Source organism: Haliotis cracherodii, unplaced genomic scaffold (genome assembly GCF_022045235.1).
Source record: "Haliotis cracherodii isolate W230 unplaced genomic scaffold, xgHalCrac1.p SCAF_1, whole genome shotgun sequence".
NCBI classification, from domain to species: Eukaryota; Metazoa; Mollusca; class Gastropoda; order Lepetellida; family Haliotidae; genus Haliotis; species Haliotis cracherodii.
The window spans coordinates 371,435-386,464 of record NW_027266264.1 but is presented as its reverse complement, the minus strand read 5'-3'; the positions used below and the strand labels follow the sequence as shown (position 1 = coordinate 386,464).

Below are 15,030 nucleotides of genomic sequence, written 5' to 3'. Positions count from 1 at the left end.
AGTGGAACAAGAAAGTATACTGTCAAAGTGGAACAAATAATTATTCTGGTACAATAGAGCAAAAAAACATTCAGTCACAGTAGAACAAGAAAGCATTGTATCACAGTGAAACAAGAAAGCATTCAGTCATAGTGGAACAAGAAAGCATTCAGTCATAGTGGAACAAGAAAGTATTCAGTCACAGTAGAACAAGAAGTTATTCTTGCATAAAAGAAAAGAAATCATTCAGTCACAGCAGGATAAGAAAGCATTCAATCACAGTGGAACAAGAAAGCATTCAGTCACAGTAGAACAAGAAAGCATTCAGTCACAGTGGAACAAGAAAGCATTCAGTCACAGTAGAACAAGAAAGCATTCAGTCAGAGTAGAACAAGAAAGCATTCAGTCACAGTGGAACAAGAAAGTATACTGTCAAAGTGGAACAAATAATTATTCTGGTACAATAGAACAAAAAAACATTCAGTCACAGTAGAACAAGAAGGCATTGTATCACAGTGAAACAAGAAAGCATTCAGTCATAGTGGAACAAGAAAGCATTCAGTCATAGTGGAACAAGAAAGCATTCAGTCACAGTGGAACAAGAAATTATTCTTGCACAAAAGAAAAAGAAATCATTCAGTCACAGCAGGATAAGAAAGCATTCAATCACAGTAGAACAAGAAAGCATTCTTGCTCAATAGAACAAGAAATTATTCAGTCACAGCAGGATAAGAAAGCATTCAATCACAGTGGAATAAGAAAGCATTCTTGCACAATAGAACAAGAAATTATTCAGTCACAGCAGGATAAGAAAGCATTCAATCACAGTGGAACAAGAAAGCGTTCAGTCATAGTGGAACAAGAAAGCATTCAGTCACAGTAGAACAAGAAAGCATTCAGTCACAGTGGAACAAGAAAGCATTCAGTCACAAAAGAACACAAGAAAGCATTCAATCACAGTGGAACAAGAAAGCATTCAGTCACAGTGGAACAAGAAAGCATTCTGTCACAGTGGAACAAGAAAGTATACTGTCAAAGTGGAACAAATAATTATTCTGGTACAATAGAACAAAAACACATTCAGTCACAGTAGAACAAGAAAGCATTGTATCACAGTGAAACAAGAAAGCATTCAGTCATAGTGGAACAAGAAAGCATTCTGTCACAGTGGAACAAGAAAGCATTCAGACATAGTGGAACAAAAATTTATTCTGGCACAACAGAAAAGAAAGCATTCAGTCACAGTGGAACAAGAAAGCGTCCAGTCACAGTAGAACTAGAAAGCATTCAGTCACAGTGGAACTAGAAAGCATTCAGTCATAGTGGAACAAGAAAGCATTCAGTCCAGTAGAACAAGAAAGCATTCAGTCACAGTAGAACAAGAAAGCATTCAGTCACAATAGAACAAGAAAGCATTCAGTCACAGTAGAACAAGAAAGCATTCAGTCACAATAGAACAAGAAAGCATTCAGTCATAGTAGAACAAGAACGCCTTCAGTCACAGTAGAACAAGAAAGCATTGTATCACAGTGAAACAAGAAAGCATTCAGTCACAGTAGAACAAGAAAGCATTCAGTCACAGTAGAACAAGAAAGCATTCAGTCATAGTAGAACAAGAACGCATTCGGTCACAGTAGAACAAGAAAGCATTCAGTCACAGTAGAACAAGAAAGCATTCAGTCACAGTAGAACAAGAAAGCATTCAGTCACAGTGGAACAAGAAAGCATTCAGTCACAGTGGAACAAGAAATCATTCAGTCACAGTAGATCCAAAAAACATTTTATCATGATCATAATATTTTGATCCAAACTGGGAAGGATTTGTCAATATTTACATACTTGCACTACAAGATGGATTAGGCGGTTTGTTCTTAGTGATTGTGATTGTGAAATTCCTCTCGTCCTTTCCTCCATTTCCATCGGTGCATGTCAGAACACACGTGTAGGAGGGGGTGTTCTTGAAAGACAGGGCGGGGGACCCGGAATAGTGGACCTTCTTGTCTGACAACATAGAACACGGTTTTTCACAGTCAGAGCATGGGTACAGGACAGTTATAGAAATATAAAGCAGATGTTCTACTGTAGTAAAGATAACTTCAAATAAAACGATGATTAAAATACAGTTTGCAATTATTTGGTTATGTGGTTAATTTCCCGTGATAACAATGTGGCGACTCACTCTGTACAGCGAACTCGGTGGTGCCTGGTGAGCACGCCAAGGCGATAGTGACGGTGTCGGCCGTCTCTGGGTCTGTTGCTGTGATGTCCGACCTTGGGATGTCCTTAGATGTGGCGTCCTCCGGTAGCTGGAGTCCCGTGGGAGCTGTACAGGTGGGCGCCTTGTTCTGACACAAATGTAAGTGATGACATATGGTGGAGCTGTACAGGTGGGCGCCTTGTTCTGACACAAATGTAAGTGATTACCTATGTGGGAGCTGTACCGGTGGGCGCCTTGTTCTGACACAGATGTAAGTGATTACCTATGTGGGAGCTGTACAGGTGGGCGCCTTGTTCTGACACAGATGTAAGTGATTACCTATGTGGGAGCTGTACAGGTGGGCGCCTTGTTCTGACACAGATGTAAGTGATTACCTATGTGGGAGCTGTACAGGTGGGCGCCTTGTTCTGACACAAATGTAAGTGATTACATATGTGGGAGCTGTACAGGTGGGCGCCTTGTTCTGACACAAATGTAAGTGATTACATATGGTGGAGCTGTACAGGTGGGAGCCTTGTCCTGACACAAATGTAAGTGATTATCTATGTGGGAGCTGTACAGGTGGGCGCCTTGTTCTGACACAGATGTAAGTGATTACATATGGTGGAGCTGTACAGGTGGGCGCCTTGTCCTGACACAAATGCAAGTGATTGCCTGTGTGGGAGCTGTACAGGTCGGCGCCTTGTTCTGACACAAATGTAAGTGATTACATATGTGGGAGCTGTACAGGTGGGCGCCTTGTCCTGACACAGATGTAAGTGATTACCTATGTGGGAGCTGTACAGGCGGGCGCCTTGTTCTGACACAAATGTAAGTGATTACCTATGTGGGAGCTGTACAGGTGGGCGCCTTGTTCTGACACAGATGTAAGTGATTACATATGGTGGAGCTGTACAGGTGGGAGCCTTGTTCTGACACAGATGCAAGTGATTACCTATGTGGGAGCTGTACAGGTGGGCGCCTTGTTCTGACACAGATGTAAGTGATTACATATGGTGGAGCTGTACAGGTGGGCGCCTTGTTCTGACACAGATGTAAGTGATTAACTATGTGGGAGCTGTACAGGTGGGCGCCTTGTTCTGACACAGATGTAAGTGATTAACTATGTGGGAGCTGTACAGGTGGGCGCCTTGTTCTGACACAGATGTAAGTGATTACATATGTTGTAATTGGCCACATGAGGAAACGTACATGGAGTGAGTGAGTTGAGTTTAACGCCGCTTTTAAAAGTATTCTAGTTATATCGCTTGTCAGCTTAATGTGGGAGGAAAGCTGGAAGTTGTGCAGGTCTTAGACGTTTACCACTTCGGTGAAACCCACGAGCACAGGTATGGTGCTTAACTCTGTACATCGAATCGCGTCACCTTAGACGACTGGGCCACCCCTGCCCCCCTCCCCAACGCACATGGAAGTTTTTCGGATGGGCGCCTTGTTTTCACAGATACAGATCCACTTGAACCTATATTGCGGATAAGTGAATAACTAGTGCAATAATTGGCTGCGGTCGTAGATAGGGCAAAGGTCGTGCCACCGACGGTTTCACAGAAGTGGTCAATAAGGGTAAGAAGTGGTCATTGCAGGGTAAGGGTTGCAGTGCGTATGGTGGGTGCAGGAAGTCTTAGTGTTGGGAGTTGTGAGTTATGGTGAGGGTTTCAGTGCGTATGACATGTGCAGAAAGTATTTGTGTTGGGAGTTGGCGTTGGAATGAAGCTTCGGGTTCAGTGTCTACAACAGGAACAGGCAAGGGTTAAACTTTGGGTTTTAGTGTCAGCAGCAGGTGTAGGCAAGGGTTAAAGTTAGGGTTTTAGTGTGTGCAACAGGTGCAGGCAAGGGTTACAGTTTGGGTTTTAGTGTGTGCAACAGGTGAAGGCAAGGGTTACAGTTTGGGTTTTAGTGTGTGCAATAGGTGCAGGCAAGGGTTACAGTTTGTGTTTTAGTGTGTGCAACAGGTGCAGGCAAGGGTTACAGTTGGGGTTTTAGTGTCTGCAACAGGTGCAGACAAGGGTTAAAGTTTGGGTTTTAGTGTCTGCAACAGGTGCAGGCAAGGGTTACAGTTTGGGTTTTAAGTGTGTGCAACAGGTGCAGGCAAGGGTTAAAGTTTGGGTTTTAGTGTGTGCAACAGGTGCAGACAAGGGTTAAAGTTTAAGTTTTAGTGTCTGCAACAGGTGCAGGCAAAGGTTAAAGTTTGGGTTTTAGAGTGTGCAACAGGTGCAGGCAAGGGTTACAGTTTGGGTTTTAGTGTGTGCAATAGGTGCAGGCAAGGGTTACAGTTGGGGTTTTAGTGTGTGCAACAGGTGCAGGCAAGGGTTACAGTTTGGGTTTAAGTGTGTGCAACAGGTGCAGGCAAGGGTTAAAGTTTGGGTTTTAAGTGTGTGCAACAGGTGCAGGCAAGGGTTAAAGTTTGGGTTTTAGTGTCTGCAACAGGTGCAGACAAGGGTTAAAGTTTGGGTTTTAGTGTCTGCAACAGGTGCAGGCAAAGGTTAAAGTTTGTGTTTTAGTGTCTGCAACAGGTGCAGACAAGGGTGTGTGCAACAGGTGCAAGCAAAGGTGTGTGCAACAGGTGCAGGCAAGGGTTACAGTTTGGGTTTTAGTGTCTGCAACAGGTGCAGGCAAGGGTTACAGTTTGTGTTTTAGTGTCTGCAACAGGTGCAGTCAAGGGTGTGTGCAACAGGTGCAGGCAAGGGTTAAAGTTTGGGTTTTAATGTGTGCAACAGGTGCAGGCAAGGGTGTGTGCAACAGGTGCAGGCAAGAGTGTGTGCAACAAGTGCAGGCAAGGGTTACAGTTGGGGTTTTAGTGTGTGCAACAGGTGCAGGCAAGGGTTACAGTTGGGGTTTTAGTGTGTGCAACAGGTGCAGGCAAGGGTTACAGTTGGGGTTTTAGTGTGTGCAACAGGTGCAGGCAAGGGTTACAGTTGGGGTTTTAGTGTGTGCAACAGGTGCAGGCAAGGGTTACAGTTGGGGTTTTAGTGTGTGCAACAGGTGCAGACAAGGGTTACAGTTTGGGTTTTAGTGTGTGCAACAGGTGCAGGCAAGGGTTAAAGTTGGGGTTTTAGTGTGTGCAACAGGTGCAGGCAAGAGTGTGTGCAACAAGTGCAGGCAAGGGTTAAAGTTGGGGTTTTAGTGCGTGCAACAGGTGCAGGCAAGGGTTACAGTTTGGGTTTTAGTGTCTGCAACAGGTGCAGTCAAGGGTGTGTGCAACAAGTGCAGGCAAGGGTTACAGTTTGGGTTTTAGTGTCTCCAACAGGTGCAGGCAAGGGTTACAGTTTGGGTTTTAGTGTGGATGAAGGTTGCCTGTCAGCCCAAGGGACACTGTACAGATGTTCACTTACCCATTCGAAGGCGACATTGACTGAGCCGGCGAGAGTCCCGGGGTCGGTTCCGGCATCTGTGGCGATGACCTCTACACTCATCAGCTGCCCGTAGTAGGATTGCTGCAGAGCCTCCTGCAGGAAGATGCCGTTCCCGACCATCTTGAACACTCCAGGATGGCTTGAGGCGCCAATAGAGTATGTCAACTTCTTGTCCTGGAGTTCTGTGGCAATGGTATTCATAATAAGCTCCGATGCATTATGTCAACCCTATGTCAGTAAAACCGAAACAGGTGGTGGAGTAGGTGTATTGTTCGTTGTTATTCTTAACTTTGGTCGGAAATCTTTATCGGTAAGCTACCGTTTAAGTCTGGATGGCTAGGCCAACTTGTGATTAATCTTTTTGACTTTTAGGCAGAATTAGCATTTCATCTGGGGTGAAGACATCACGCTAGATTACCAATCATGAACCGTTCCTTGTCGCCATGCCTTATTCGGAGAGAAATGCTTCAACTGTATACATATAGAGAATACTGCACTCATTCTCATTAGATACCATAGAAAGCTCACGAGTTTCGAAAATGGTATCTAGCGAGAATGAATGTGGTATTTCATTTATTAGCCATGTCAAAATATGTATTTAAGTGTAAATACAGAAAATCTTTCTTTCGTTGACAGATGAAACTGAAACCGTTTGCAAGTCTGGTTGTGCATGAATATTGATGGGCATGGGCATTGTTGACATTTCTATGCATACGCATTAACAACATGTTCCTGCTGTTGTGTATGCACACGTGGCAGCATCAACGCTCAAGATCTTTTTAAAGAATATATTCAACTTATGGTAATTCAAGCGCATTGTTGTTAGTACGCACAACACCTCTTAGAAAATCTAAAAAGTCAATTGTTCTGGGCCACCAAAATCAGAAATCAGGCACACTTCCACGGAGTTTTTAAATGATTTGTATCAGAACTGTTCACTTTGAGTGATCTGGTCGTGCAGTCGTGAATGTTTATTTATGAACAAACATCTCCCGAAACAGTGCCGAAAAAACGCTTCAAAGGGGACATTGATGGCACAACCGGAGCATCCAACGTAAGTCCAGATATATATCCAGATAGTTAAAACTGATTACATTTCACCACGCTTATCCTTTTATGTTAAATCACATTGAAAGTCGAGAAAGTGGTTGGGTGCGTCATGCTCAAACCCTCAATCTATCGATCGGTAGTAGGACATTGCAAATGGATATAGCTCGATTATATAATGTCTGTAGTAGCTCTGTGCATAACTCATACAGAATGCAAAGCGATGTTGATGCATGTGACTATCTTGTTTGGTTTAGTAAAGTGTGTGTAAATGTCTCTCGCTTTCACGAGATTGCTTCAGTTCTGCATTGTTGCAAATAGAATGACGTCTCGAGCTTTTTTATGAATGAAAAAAGTAGTTCCGGTATGACAGAGGTCACGGTTATCCTTGTACGACACACGTGTGACGTATTGATTAAGTATCTTACCACCTGTGAAACTATATATTGCCTATTTTCATTTGGATGCTTCTAGACTTACGTATATGCTCTGCGTTGACACTTTCATACATATGTGTCATACCTCTGTCTAGTAAGGGTCACATGATGAGTGGCCTTGGCAGCTTCTTGTGTAGTAGGAACAGAGTCTCAGAGCTTGCAACTCATGTCTTCCTAGAGAACGTTAGTGTAGTGATCTATAACTAGGCGCATGACATACCGTCATCATCGTCTTTAGCAGTGCCAGAGCATATTTCAGTCGAAATTGGTAACGCCAGTCCGATAACGCAGTTGCTAAAAGCGTTGGCGACAAAGTAGGGGGTGTTGTCGTTGATTTGTTGAAGAATGATGCTCACGTTTGTTGTCGCAAGGCCCCCATTCTTATCATCGGCCTCAACCTGTACAAAGCATATAATAACCTGGGTGATGGAAAGTGATGACATCGTCAGTGAACAAGTGATGACTTTCAGTAAGTGAACAGGCATCTTCCCGGGGCAAGGGAGTTAACTAACAATAAAAGTCAAGTTTCCAACCTTGCCGAACTAGGCTGGAAATATGGAGTTATATTTTGGCTGGACTTTCGAGTCTATGCATAGTCCAATCAAAATCGCGTAGCGAAATCGACATCCGGTTAGTAAACGTTTGTGCAGATTTTGGTCGTTTGCAGGATTTGCTGTACTGCTAACTCGGCGTCAACAGGTATTTTCCAAATCTTTCATGTTTTTAAACAAGGTGCTCTCGTGATTTGATGCACTTCGCGAAGTAAGTCCTGTTTTCTTACAATATACGGTTTAATTGTCGATCAGATCGTCTTGACTGGGCGCCGCCATTTTGTTTGAAGCAAATGTAAGTGATATGAGAGATGGAATCTAATTGTCAATAGGAGGTACATTGAAGGGACATAACTCGTATTAGCCACTGGTGGCGCTACGATCGAGCCCAGCGTATTTTGGCTAGAGTGATAACAGGTCTTTTACAGTCAGTTAACTTCCTTACCTCGTGAAGATGGTATAACTAAGCAAGTGATGACTGGCAGGTGATGTATATAAAGTACGAGTGACTGAATAAATTGTGATGACAAACAGGCGATTATTTGTGCAGGTGATGAGTGGCAGAATGACGACTTCCTTTCATACCACGTGAGGCAGCTCACCACTATATCGTAAGTTGTTTGGGAACCGCCCGCGTCCAGGTCAATCGGCACCAGGTTCTTGAGTGTAGTTCCATCGATGGTGAAGGTGCTGCTGTGAGGAGCAAGGACGCGGAAGGAGTGCGTGTCCCCCATGTCTGTGTCTGTCACCTTCAAACCCAAGTCGACGCTGGATGCCAGGGCCTGAAACACACACAGGCCCGAGGTAATCACGTACCTAGACGTCATATGGGCCCGAAATAAACACTGCCCCGAGGTAAACACGTGCCTAGACGTCATATGGGCCCGAAATACACACAGGCCCGAGGTAAACACGTACCTAGACGTCATATGGGCCCGAAATACACACAGGCCCGAGGTAAACACGTACCTAGATGTCATATGGGCCCGAAATACACACAGGCCCGAGGTACACATGTACCTAGATGTCATATGGGCCCGAAATACACACATGCCCGAGGTAAACACGTGCCTAGACGTCATATGGGCCCGAAATACACACAGGCCCGAGGTACACATGTACCTAAACGTCATATGGGCCCGAAATACACACAGGCCCGAGGTACACATGTACCTAGACGTCACATGGGCCCGAAATACACACATGCCCGAAACACACATGTACCTAAACGTCATATGGGCCCGAAATACACACAGGCCCGAAATACACATGTACCTAGACGTCATATGGGCCCGAAATACACACATGCCCGAAATACACATGTACCTAGACGTCATATGGGCCCGAAATACACACAGGCCCGAGGTAAACACGTACCTAGACGTCATATGGGCCCGAAATACACACATGCCCGAAACACACATGTACCTAAACGTCATATGGGCCCGAAATACACACAGGCCCGAGGTAAACACGTACCTAGACGTCATATGGGCCCGAAATACACACATGCCCGAAACACACATGTACCTAAACGTCATATGGGCCCGAAATACACACAGGCCCGAAATACACATGTACCTAAACGACATATGGGTCCGAAATACACACAGGCCCGAAATACACATGTACCTAAACGACATATGGGCCCCAAATACAAACAAACCCGAAATACACATGTACCTAAACGTCATATGGGCCCGAAATACAAACGAACCCGAAATACACATGTACCTAAACGACATATGGGCCCGAAATACAAACAAACCCGAAATACACATGTACCTAGACGTCATATGGGCCCAAAATACGCTCAGGCCCGAAATACACATGTACCTAAACGACATATGGGCCCGAAATACAAACAAACCCGAAATACACATGTACCTAAACGACATATGGGCCCGAAATACAAACAAACCCGAAATACACATGTACCTAAACGACATATGGGCCCGAAATACAAACAAACCCGAAATACACATGTACCTAAACGACATATGGGCCCGAAATACAAACAAACCCGAAATACACATGTACCTAGACGACATATGGGCCCGAAATACAAACAAACCCGAAATACACATGTACCTAGACGTCATATGGGCCCGAAATACACACAAGCCCGAAATACACATGTACCTAGACGACATATGGGCCCGAAATACAAACAAACCCGAAATACACATGTACCTAAACGACATATGGGCCCGAAATACACACAGGCCCGAAATACACATGTACCTAAACGACATATTGGCCCCAAATACAAACAAACCCGAAATACACATGTACCTAAACGTCATATGGGCCCAAAATACAAACAAACCCGAAATACACATGTACCTAAACGTCATATGGGCCCAAAATACAAACAAACCCGAAATACACATGTACCTAAACGACATATGGGCCCGAAATACAAACAAACCCGAAATACACATGTACCTAAACGACATATGGGCCCGAAATACAAACAAACCCGAAATACACATGTACCTAAACGTCATATGGGCCCGAAATACATACAGGCCCGAAATACACATGTACCTAAACGACATATGGGCCCGAAATACAAACAAACCCGAAATACACATGTACCTAAACGACATATGGGCCCAAAATACAAACAAACCCGAAATACACATGTACCTAAACGACATATGGGCCCGAAATACAAACAAACCCGAAATACACATGTACCTAAACGACATATGGGCCCGAAATACAAACAAACCCGAAATACACATGTACCTAAACGACATATGGGCCCGAAATACAAACAAACCCGAAATACACATGTACCTAAACGTCATATGGGCCCGAAATACACACAGACCCGAAATACACATGTACCTAGACGACATATGGGCCCGAAATACAAACAAACCCGAAATACACATGTACCTAAACGACATATGGGCCCAAAATAGACATGTACCTAAACGTCATATGGGCCCGAAATACAAACAAACCCGAAATACACATGTACCTAGACGTCATATGGGCCCGAAATACAAACAAACCCGAAATACACATGTACCTAGACGTCATATGGGCCCGAAATACACACAGGCCCGAAATACACATGTACCTAAACGACATATGGGCCCGAAATACAAACAAACCCGAAATACACATGTACCTAAACGACATATGGGCCCGAAATACAAACAAACCCGAAATACACATGTACCTAAACGACATATGGGCCCGAAATACAAACAAACCCGAAATACACATGTACCTAGACGACATATGGGCCCAAAATACAAACAAACCCGAAATACACATGTACCTAAACGACATATGGGCCCGAAATACAAACAAACCCGAAATACACATGTACCTAAACGACATATGGGCCCGAAATACAAACAAACCCGAAATACACATGTACCTAGACGTCATATGGGCCCGAAATACACACAGGCCCGAAATACACATGTACCTAAACGACATATGGGCCCCAAATACAAACAAACCCGAAATACACATGTACCTAAACGACATATGGGCCCGAAATACAAACAAACCCGAAATACACATGTACCTAAACGACATATGGGCCCAAAATACAAACAAACCCGAAATACACATGTACCTAGACGACATATGGGCCCAAAATACAAACAAACCCGAAATACACATGTACCTAAACGACATATGGGCCCGAAATACAAACAAACCCGAAGTACAAACGTACCTAAACGACATATGGGCCCAAAATACACATAAACACGAAATACACATGTACCTAAACGTCATATGGGCCCGAAATACACACAGGCCCGAAATATACATGTACCTAAACGACATATGGGCCCGAAATACAAACAAACCCGAAATACACATGTACCTAGACGTCACATGGGCCCAAAATACACACAAACCCGAAATACACATGTACCTAAACGTCATATGGGCCCGAAACACAAACAAACCCGAAGTACAAACGTACCTAAACGACATATGGGCCCGAAATACAAACAAACCCGAAATACACTTGTACCTAAACGTCATATGGGCCCAAAATACAAACAAACCCGAAATACACATGTACCTAAACGTCATATGGGCCCAAAATACACATGTACCTAAACGTCATATGGGCCCGAAACACAAACAAACCCGAAGTACAAACGTACCTAAACGACATATGGGCCCGAAATACAAACAAACCCGAAATACACATGTACCTAAACGTCATATGGGCCCGAAATACACACATGCCCGAAATACACATGTACCTAAACGTCATATGGGCCCAAAATACAAACAAACCCGAAATACACATGTACCTAGACGTCATTTGGGCCCGAAATACACATGTACCTAAACGTGATATGGGCCCGAAATACACAAGTACCTAAACGACATATGGGCCCGAAATACACACAGGCCCGAGATACACCGTACCTAAACGACATATGGGCCCAAAATACAAACAAACCCGAAATACACATGTACCTAAACGTCATATGGGCCCTAAATACAAACAAACCCGAAATACACATGTACCTAAACGACATATGGGCCCGAAATACAAACAAACCCGAAATACACATGTACCTAAACGACATATGGGCCCGAAATACAAACAAACCCGAAATACACATGTACCAAAACGTCATATGGGCCCGAAATACATACAGGCCCGAAATACACATGTACCTAAACGACATATCGGCCCGAAATACAAACAAACCCGAAATACACATGTACCTAAACGTCATATGGGCCCGAAATACACATGTACCTAAACGTCATATGGGCCCGAAATACACCTGTACCTAAACGTCATATGGGCCCAAAATACAAACAAACCCGAAATACACATGTACCTAAACGTCATATGGGCCCGAAATACAAACAAACCCGAAATACACATGTACCTAAACGTCATATGGGCCCAAAATACAAACAAACCCGAAATACACTTGTACCTAAACGTCATATGGGCCCAAAATACAAACAAACCCGAAATACACATGTACCTAAACGTCATATGGGCCCAAAATACACATGTACCTAAACGTCATATGGGCCCGAAATACACATGTACCTAAACGTCATATGGGCCCAAAATACAAACAAACCCGAAATACACATGTACCTAAACGTCATATGGGCCCGAAATACACATGTACCTAAACGTCATATGGGCCCGAAATACACATGTACCTAAACGTCATATGGGCCCGAAATACAAACAAACCCGAAATACACATGTACCTAAACGTCATATGGGCCCGAAATACAAACAAACCCGAAATGCACATGAACCTAAACGTCATATGGGCCCAAAATACAAACAAACCCGAAATACACATGTACCTAAACGTCATATGGGCCCAAAATACAAACAAACCCGAAATACACATGTACCTAAACGTCATATGGGCCCGAAATACACATGTACCTAAACGTCATATGGGCCCAAAATACAAACAAACCCGAAATACACATGTACCTAAACGTCATATGGGCCCAAAATACAAACAAACCCGAAATACACCTGTACCTAAACGTCATATGGGCCCAAAATACAAACAAACCCGAAATACACATGTACCTAAACGTCATATGGGCCCGAAATACAAACAAACCCGAAATACACATGTACCTAAACGTCATATGGGCCCGAAATACAAACAAACCCGAAATACACATGTACCTAAACGTCATATGGGCCCAAAATAAAAACAAACCCGAAATACACATGAACCTAAACGTCATATGGGCCCAAAATACAAACAAACCCGAAATACACATGTACCTAAACGTCATATGGGCCCGAAATACACATGTACCTAAACGTCATATGGGCCCAAAATACAAACAAACCCGAAATACACATGTACCTAAACGTCATATGGGCCCAAAATACAAACAGGCCCGAAATACACATGTACCTAGACGTCATATGACCCTGAACACAAATATCTGAAACACAGATTGACCCAAAACTGTCTCAACTACAGATTTATATAGCGCTGGTATCCAGTTCGAAGAACTGCTCAAAAGCGAATCATTTGAGTCTACACAAAAAAAGAGACATTCACAGCTAGGAAAACACAAAGCCTCAATACTCCAAGGACACATTTGGTGAAAAGATAGGTTTTGAGTCTTGATCGGAACAAAGTAGGACTGTCAATGTTCCTGATATCCAATGGCAGCCTATTTCATAGCTCAGGGGCAACTTTGGCGAAACTCCGACCTCCAAAAGTCGCCGTTCTAGCACTAGGCACAGAGAGTAGGGACTGGCAGCTTGATCTGAGAGATCTCCCAGACACGTACTCTTCAAGAAGCTCGCTGACATAAGTTGGTTTTTGATTGTGTCTCGCATTGAACACAATCAGCATCACTTTATACTGGATTCTCTCATTGATTTTGAGCCAGTGGAGGTTCCGTAGAATCGGTGTGATATGGTCAATTTTTTTTGGATTTAGTAACAAGCCTTTATTTTCGATATCCCCTATCTTCTAAAAGTATAGTTAAATCCCAGAACAGCTGCGTTTCATGTGATTCGCTCGGTGAAAGACGCCAAGGCAGTATGTAACTATACGGAGTCAGGGTGTAGTGTACTATACAGTGTCAGGGCGTAGTATAACTATACAGTGTCAGGGCGCAGTGTAACTATACAGTGTAAGGGAGCAGTGTAAATATACAGTGTCAGGGCGCAGTGTAACTATATACAGTGTCAGGGCGCAGTGTAACTATACAGTGTTAGGGCGTTGTGTAACTATACAGTGTCAGGATGTAGTGTAACTATTCAGTGTCAGGGCGTAGTGTAACTATTGAGTGTCAGGGCGCAGTGTCACTATACAGTGTAAGGGAGCAGTGTAAATATACAGTGTCAGGGCGTAGTGTAACTATATACAGTGTCAGGGCGCATTATAACTATACAGTGTAAGGGCGTAGTGTAACTATACGGTGTTAGGGCGTAGTGTAACTATACAGTGTCAGGATGTAGTGTAACTATACAGTGTCAGGGCGTAGTGTAACTATACAGTGTCAGGTCGCAGTGTAACTATACAGTGTAAGGGAGCAGTGTAAATATACAGTGTCAGGGCGCAGTGTAACTATATACAGTGTCAGGGCGCAGTGTAACTATACAGTGTTAGGGCGTAGTGTAACTATACAGTGTCAGGGCGTTGTGTAACTATACAGTGTCAGGGCGCAGTGTTATTGTATAGTGTGAGGGCGTAGGACGTAAAGTAACTATACAGTGTAAGGGTGTAGTGTAACTATACAGTGTCAGGATGTAGTGTAACTATTCAGTGTCAGGGCGTAGTGTAACTATACAGTGTCAGGGCGCAGTGTAACTGTACAGTGTAAGGGAGCAGTGTAACTATACAGTGTCAGGGCGTAGTGTAACTATATACAGTGTCAGGGCGCAGTGTAACTATACAGTGTAAGGGCGTAGTGTACCTATACGGTGTTAG

At 43.7% G+C, this 15,030-nt stretch overlaps 1 protein-coding gene across 1 annotated transcript in view; it reads right to left on the bottom strand.

The window, feature by feature from the left end:
- The window catches only part of LOC139470987 (protocadherin Fat 4-like), an 83,565-nt gene that overhangs the window by 25,271 nt on the left and 43,264 nt on the right, over window positions 1–15,030 (bottom strand). The window contains exons 16-20 of the mRNA XM_071253302.1: window positions 8,185–8,364; window positions 7,252–7,429; window positions 5,527–5,729; window positions 2,159–2,324; window positions 1,819–1,980 (exon numbers count right to left, since the gene is read on the bottom strand). Of these exons, the coding sequence (XP_071109403.1) occupies window positions 1,819–1,980; window positions 2,159–2,324; window positions 5,527–5,729; window positions 7,252–7,429; window positions 8,185–8,364 (889 nt within the window). The remainder of the gene's footprint in view (window positions 1–1,818; window positions 1,981–2,158; window positions 2,325–5,526; window positions 5,730–7,251; window positions 7,430–8,184; window positions 8,365–15,030) is intronic.